This window comes from Crotalus tigris, unplaced genomic scaffold, assembly GCF_016545835.1.
Source record: "Crotalus tigris isolate CLP2741 ecotype Arizona unplaced genomic scaffold, ASM1654583v1 scf7180000018357.297301, whole genome shotgun sequence".
Classification (NCBI taxonomy): Eukaryota; Metazoa; Chordata; class Lepidosauria; order Squamata; family Viperidae; genus Crotalus; species Crotalus tigris.
In genome coordinates this window covers 64,766-72,221 of record NW_024096962.1, presented here as the reverse complement: position 1 = coordinate 72,221, position 7,456 = coordinate 64,766, and the positions used below count along the sequence as shown (strand labels likewise).

At 42.4% G+C, this 7,456-nt stretch overlaps 1 protein-coding gene across 1 annotated transcript; it reads left to right on the top strand.

Annotated features, from left to right (window-relative positions):
* Positions 1 to 401: 401 nt before the first annotated feature.
* RHOB (ras homolog family member B) lies at positions 402 to 3,226 on the top strand. Its single transcript, XM_039350813.1, has one exon. It carries the CDS (start codon positions 1,085 to 1,087, stop codon positions 1,673 to 1,675), a length of 591 nt encoding a protein of 196 aa, XP_039206747.1. The 5' UTR covers positions 402 to 1,084; the 3' UTR covers positions 1,676 to 3,226.
* The last annotated feature ends 4,230 nt before the right edge of the window (positions 3,227 to 7,456 follow it).

The window sequence follows — 7,456 nt, the reverse complement described above, 5'->3', positions numbered from 1 at the left end:
CTTACGGTAGCAACAAGTGACGGACTAAAGCTTGTGGTATCTTTATACAACAATACAGTACTGTATAGTAAAGCTCTAAAATCAAGAAAACACACAGAGCCTTTTTAAGCCATCTTTTGTGGTTCTTTCTTGAACGACTAAGCCGAGCTAATATTATCGTTTATACAACGAATGCGGGGGGGGGGGGAGACGGGAAGCGAGAGCGAGATGGGAAGGCTAAGGAGAGAATAAATGTGTTTTTACCTTGGACGAAACTTTTTAAAAAAACAAAACAAAATCTCTCCAGATCGGAGCTGGGAATTTGGAAGAACCTGAAAGCGCATCCATCGGGAGGCGGAAGGGGGGGGGGAGCAGACAAAGATTTAAAGCCTCTTTTCTGCTTCGGATCTATTAAAAAAAAAAATCTCAGCAGCTCTCGAAATCGCAGACAAGACCCCTCCCTCTTTCATGATCGACTGTCAGTCACTTCCTGCTTCCCCCTCCTCAGCGCCTGCAATACTCTCCACCAATCATCCGCCTCCTCCAAACCAATGACATCATCCCTTTCCTTTCCATTGGCCAGCTATATTAAGAAAGTAGCCGGCCCCTTTAAATACCAGCGTCCGACTGTCGCGGTGCTATGGCATAAAGTACCGAGTACTTGGGCGGCAGGAGCACTCTTTGGACAAAAAAGAAAAGGTGGAAGCCGGAGCAAAACTTGCAGAAAAACTGCCGCCCCTTTTTTTGCTCTTGTGCTCTCGGTTTCTCCCGTCTTGCCTCCGCGTCCCCTGGAAGGGAATCCGGGGCAGAAGAGAGCAAGGAGACGAACTCCTCCTTCCATGCAAGCAGGCAGAAGGCACCAGAGGAGCCAGCCAAGAACAGAACTGAGGCCCGGGCGAAGTGGGCGGTTCCCCCCTGCCTAAGCCGTGCGGAAGAGCCGTCGCTCCCTCCGGCGCCCGGAGAAGACAGTGCCGCCCGCTGCCCTTGCCACGCTGCCCTGTCGAAAAGGCGAAGAGCAGGAGTAGCAGCGACCAGGCGCCGGGAAGAGAGCGCTTCGGTCTCCCTGCTGGAGCACCAGAACAGGGCGGGGTTGGCGACCCTGGCCATGGCGGCGATCCGCAAGAAGCTGGTGGTGGTGGGAGACGGGGCGTGCGGGAAGACCTGCCTGCTGATCGTCTTCAGCAAAGACGAGTTCCCGGAAGTCTACGTGCCCACCGTCTTCGAGAACTACGTGGCTGACATCGAGGTGGACGGCAAGCAGGTGGAATTGGCGCTTTGGGACACGGCAGGCCAGGAAGACTACGACCGCTTGCGTCCTCTCTCCTACCCGGACACCGACGTGATCCTCATGTGCTTCTCGGTGGACAGCCCCGACTCACTGGAGAACATCCCGGAGAAATGGGTGCCCGAGGTGAAGCACTTCTGCCCCAACGTGCCCATCATCTTGGTGGCCAACAAGAAAGATTTGCGCAACGACGAGCACGTTCGCAACGAGCTGGCGCGCATGAAGCAGGAGCCCGTCCGCACCGAGGACGGCCGGGCCATGGCCATTCGCATCCAAGCCTACGATTACCTCGAGTGCTCGGCCAAGACCAAGGAAGGCGTGCGGGAGGTGTTTGAGACGGCTACGAGAGCGGCTTTGCAGAAGCGCTACGGCACTCAGAACGGTTGCATCAATTGCTGCAAAGTGCTATAATACACCACGGACGCCGGGGGAGGGGGCGAGAGACAGGCGTCAAGGGACTGGGCTGACTCCTAAAGCCCGACGGAGAGTCGCACGCAAGAACAAACTCGGGGAGGGGTCGGACCGCACTCTTCGGGGAGGGGTGAGAGAGCAAGCTGCGCGCCCGCTCGGACGTGGGAAGCGCTGATTTTCCACGAAGGGGCCCCCACCGGTTGATGCAACTCCTGTTTGGTGAGCTTGGCTTTTCAGCCTGGCTCGCATTTGCGAAGGACAGTCGTGGGGCTTCCACGGACCGAAGGCGCTCTTCTTTTTTCCTTGCTTGGAGAGGGCTTCCTATTGGTGCCTCGCCGCGCCTAGATCTCCCACGAAACAGCAGGAAGAGATCGGAAGACCATAGCTGCGCTCTTGCCTTGCTCCTCCCTCAGGAGGCTGGTGGACAGATTTGCCTAGGTCGGGATCCCCCCCTGCAATCAATCGGTGTTTTCCTTCAGGCTGGGAAGAGAGTCCTGCGTTGAGAACTGCTGAGAGGGAGGGAGGGAGGGAGGGGTATCTGCTGAGTTGTACATAGCCAATTGTTTGAATTGGGGCAAGGAAAGGATGGGGCTTCTTTGACACTGGACTGGGACCTTGCTCTCTTTGAGACTGATTCTAATTTTTATGGGGTAGGGTGGGGGTGAGTGGATTGGGCTGTCTTCTTCCTAGCCCTTCCACGATGAAAAGGTTTTCCTTCTGGAAATAGCCCTTCTCAGAAGAATGGGATAATATGCTTGGGGTTAGAGAATCCCCAAACTTCCCACAGTCTGGTGCCTGCTGTCCTTGATATGGTTTGGATCCCCTCCTTTCTGTCTCCCCACCCTGTTTCAATCTGACTTCTATTGCAAAAGAACCTATTTTGCACAATGATGAGGGTGTTTATTTGGACACCTTAATGCACTTGTGAGGTGCAGTGTAACTGTACCATTACAAAACCCCTTGCATCATAACCTCATTTTGAGCACAGTCCAGCTAAGCACTTTCCAGGGGAACACTTTTTAACACCCCCCCCCCTTGATGTTGAGCCTTTGAAGAACTTTCACCAGATAGTCATCAATGGGACTTTGAAATGCTTTTTGACTGGGTTGTGCATCTTTGTTTCTGTATAACTGATGACTTATGTAAAGCCACTGTAACATCTTCTGGGGTTGTTGTTGCATCAAGAAACGAGTGGAAACACTGTCTTTTTTTTTTTTTTAAGGAATGTGACATTTTTGTCATTTTTGTTTTACTTTTTCAGCACTAAGTGCCATCTTTGGGCTCATTTCAAACGATAGTACACTTATTTTCACCAGCCAACTTCAAGTGTGTGAGAATAACCTGTGCTCTGTTCAGAGAGTTGATTGAGTTAATCCCCTTCCCCACTGACAACTTTTAACAGTGGTACTAAGAATTTTATTATTTAAAACAAATACACAAAACACTATGTTGATTTGGTTAAAGAAAAGACATGTGAAGTTTACTTTAAATCATCTTAGCTGTATATGCAGGATTTTTTTTGATAAAGTATTAAAAAGTTCTATGACTACATTCATGAGATATTCTTTGCTTCTTGATTGTGACTGATTGAATGAACGTATGTCTGTTGTTCTGAAAAAAATGTAAGTATTTTCCTTTGAACTACAGCTGTTGGAAATATTAGCATTTTAAACAACCTGGATCCTAACAAGAGTACTGGCCTAACTAAAAATTACTTCACTCAGGCCTACAGTACTGTAATAGGACTCCTTTAGAAGCATACATAATCTGACAGTGGCATACTCAATTAAAATCCGATGCCATTTTTCCATCTTGTTTTTTAATTGCATTGATTAAGTGGATTTCAACATCCCAAGTGCATGCAAGACTACAATTCTAGAAGTAAAGAGCTTGCACTAAAGATATTTTTATAGCAGGAAGAAATGGATTGCTTCTTAAAACATAAGTTTTTGAGAATAGTTCCTAGATCCTTAGGAAACAGCTGTACAGTATTTTTTTTTTTAAAAAAAGCCTTTGTCCTGCCAGAATGAGGTCACTGACCTTTGCCCTGAATCTTCAGAGTCCTAGTGCCTCTTATTTACATGGAGAAAATGAATTGTAGATCCACCTTAATGGGATGAAGTATTTTTGTATTGATATAACTAAGCAAAATTCTGAATATTTCTGCTTATCTGCACCAATTTTTTACCATATTAGCTATCATTTGGAGTTCTGATCCAAGCACTTGCACATTCACACATTTTCCTAGTTATGCTAATTCATAATTTAAAATGGTTAAAAATAAAACCATAGCTTATTGAAAATAGTTATCTAGGTTCATACCAATTAAGCATGGTTTTTCAATTATTACAATTGGATTCCCAGTCATAACATACTAGACCAAACATGTAGCTTTGTAATCTGTGAACTCAACCATTTATCAAAGATCTGGGAGATTAATTTTGTCCTTTTTAATATATACAATAAATAAATAATAAATAATATAAATAATTTAATAAATAATATAATTAATTAATACAATAAATTAACCTTGAGTGATATTGATTATGTGCCATCAAGTTAGTGTAGACTTGATGACTACGTGTATCAATTTTCTCCTGATTGGTGCTAGTTACCTGGACGTTAATCTACTCATTTATCTTGATTTACTCTCAGATTAGCATGAGTGGGAAGAAAAATTAACCATGCTATTCCACTACAAATTCCATCCAACCACCCAAGCAATTGGTTTCAATTAGCGATGATAAAATAAGTCACTTTAAGTGTACTTTCATTTCACTTAAATTACAGTATTAATTTAGTTGGTTATAATTTGAAGCTGGAGGACAGAGCTATCTAGTGACATAAAGTTTCAATTTAAGTGAGAAAATACACTTTGGCAAGATTGCTTTGAAATTAAGTGTAATTTGAAAAAGACTCAGCTATGCACAGTAGGGGGAGGGAGTGCATTTGCTAAAATAAATTAATAGTTGTTTTTTTAAAATTGAAGCACTTAGGGCTCTTCACATGATGTTGAAGTGTAGCATTTTCATCACTGAATTTACTGACTGGGATTGCTGGGAGTTGTAGTTTAGCCTCTGGAGGCCATAGATTCCTATTTCTCTTTTAAGCAGTTCAGAGTGGCTTTGTCTGCTCAAGGCAAAAAGGTTGCCATTTAAAAGGCAAGGTTGCTGGCTAAGGATCTTGAAAAGTGCAATGGTGGTGAATGGGGAAAGTACTGCAATAATGGTGCAAGTAAAAAGGCAGTGGTTTTATTTATTTTATCCACAACCTGAATAAATATCCCCTAAGGTTGCTACTTGTTTTATACACACACACACACACACACATACACACACACACGTGTGTGTGTGTATGTATGTATGTATGTGTATATATATATATATATATATATATATATATATATATATATATATATATACGATTAAAAAGGTTAAAAATGTGAACCCTAGGGATATTCATAATAAAATATAAAAATGAACACTAGGGTAATAAAAACTAAAGAAGTTTTTAATGGGTTAAAACTATAAAAGTTTTAAAAAGCGCCAAGCTTTCGCCGTCACCTGCCGGCATCCTCAGGGCTGGCGTGCCAGAGAATGAGAAGGTCTTTTTATAGGCGTGCCGAGGTTTGCACTCGGCTCCTTGATCTTGTTATGGGGCCTGATTGGTTCAGCCGTGTGTAGTTGGCCTGCGCTTTTTTTCTCTTCTTAGTTGTATTTTTATCCTCGTCCGTCTCCCAACCTCAGATTCATTGGCAATCTGAGGTTGGGAGAACTGGAGACGGACGAGGATAAAAATACAACTAAGAAGAGAAAAAAAGCGCAGGCCAACTACACACGGCTGAACCAATCAGGCCCCATAACAAGATCAAGGAGCCGAGTGCAAACCTCGGCACGCCTATAAAAAGACCTTCTCATTCTCTGGCACGCCAGCCCTGAGGATGCCGGCAGGTGACGGCGAAAGCTTGGCGCTTTTTAAAACTTTTATAGTTTTAACCCATTAAAAACTTCTTTAGTTTTTATTACCCTAGTGTTCATTTTTATATTTTATTATATATATATATATATACACACACACACACACATATAATGTTCTTACATTATAATCTCCGTTAAACTAGTATTTAATAATGTTTGCATTTTAATTACTGGGGTTTTTTTGCTTTTTTTTTTTTTTGCCTTTAGCTCTAATGAATACACCAGTGACGATGGCATGCTGGAGTTGTGGTTTTGTCTAATTTAAATTTCAATGGATTCAATGAAATCTAACTCTTTTTGCTTAGTCAGCAAGGCTATTATTTCATTCCACCTCATTTGTCAGGCTGAGACCCATTGTAAAATCATTACTTATGAACAATGGGATGTGGTTGGCAGTATCACCTCCAGGTTCCCTTAGGAATTGCCTCTTAATCTATCAGTTGTTTAATTTTACCATTATTTCCATGTGTTTCCCTGACCTGACTTAAGTTGGAATATTTTTACTTTGTTTTTGCCCCTTAAGAACCCATTTTTTTGTCCCTACCTCCTATTTGACCAATAGATCCATAGCTGCATAACAGGCCCATATGGGATAAGACATCCATTATATGTCCCAAATCTCCACTATTGTAGGCTGCAAGTGATTTCGGTCCTTTGCAAGGTACTCTGGAAAGCTCCTCAAGATCCTCAGCAGTAATTGGTTGGAATTCAAATCCTCTAAGAATTAATTTATAAAATCTTTGGATCTGATCCCAAGGATGATTTGAAGAATGGATACATCAGACATCTACCACTGTAGGGTAAACTGAAAAAAAGTCAAAGAAGTCAATACAAATCACTTCTACATAAGTTGTATGATTTGCTACTTCTGGGACTTCAATTTCCATTAAGTAAGTTTTAGTTAGTAAGTATTTTAAAAAAACTCTGAATGGACTTTGCCTTGTTTTTCAGCTGGGAACTAGAAGTGATTAGTTTTCCTAGTTTTGCTCATGTGTTGGATCACTGTATATACACTTCACTGTGGATCTAAAAAGATAAAAGGAGGTTTTGAAATTCATCTTGTAAGCTAATATAAATGAAGAACATCTGCAGTTTTATATGTGTTTTATAATAACAGTACTCTGGCACAGCCTGTGATACAGGCACATCTCCTTTATTACCACATTTTTTCCCCTTGAGATAATAGAAGCCAGTTGGTGAATATTAGAACAGAACTGGTGGTGAATATTGCTACTCAGTGTGGGGGAGATCATCAAGCTGGCAGATTTTTAGACCACTACGGGCAGGCCTTATTCCTCTTAATTAAACATGTCTTTCAAGATTGCTTCAAGGAAAAGAATTATTAAAGTGCTTTCGAACCAGAAAAATACTACAGAAACTGTAAATGTACAGCTATGGATATTTCCTATTTCTTTCCACCAAGTTCTCTTCAATTTAAATGTGAAGGGTTTCTTTCTCCCCCCCCCCTTTAAGTGGGCTAGAGATATGGTAGTAGTGCAGTCTCAGTCAAAAGCTGCAGTCTTACGCATGCTTATCCATGAGAAACATAACAGATATGATCCTAGCTGTGTGCTTTTTTGTTCAGAAGAAAATGTCTCTTGATAGCACAGTGTCACCAGTATGGTAGGCCATAATTTCTCATGAATTCAGTCCTTTCTTAGTTATAGTTTGATAAAGTTTGGTGTGTAGTTTGATGGAGCCAGTTGGGTGTAGCGGTTAAGGTGCTGATCTAGAAACCAGGAGATTGGGAGTTCTAGTCTTGCTTTAGGCATGAAAGCTGACTTAGGAGATTTTGGACCAGTCA

Coding starts and splice junctions, on each gene's coding strand:
- RHOB (XM_039350813.1), top strand. CDS start 1,085: ATGGCGGCGATCCGCAAGAAGCTGGTGGTGGTGGGAGACGGGGCGTGC.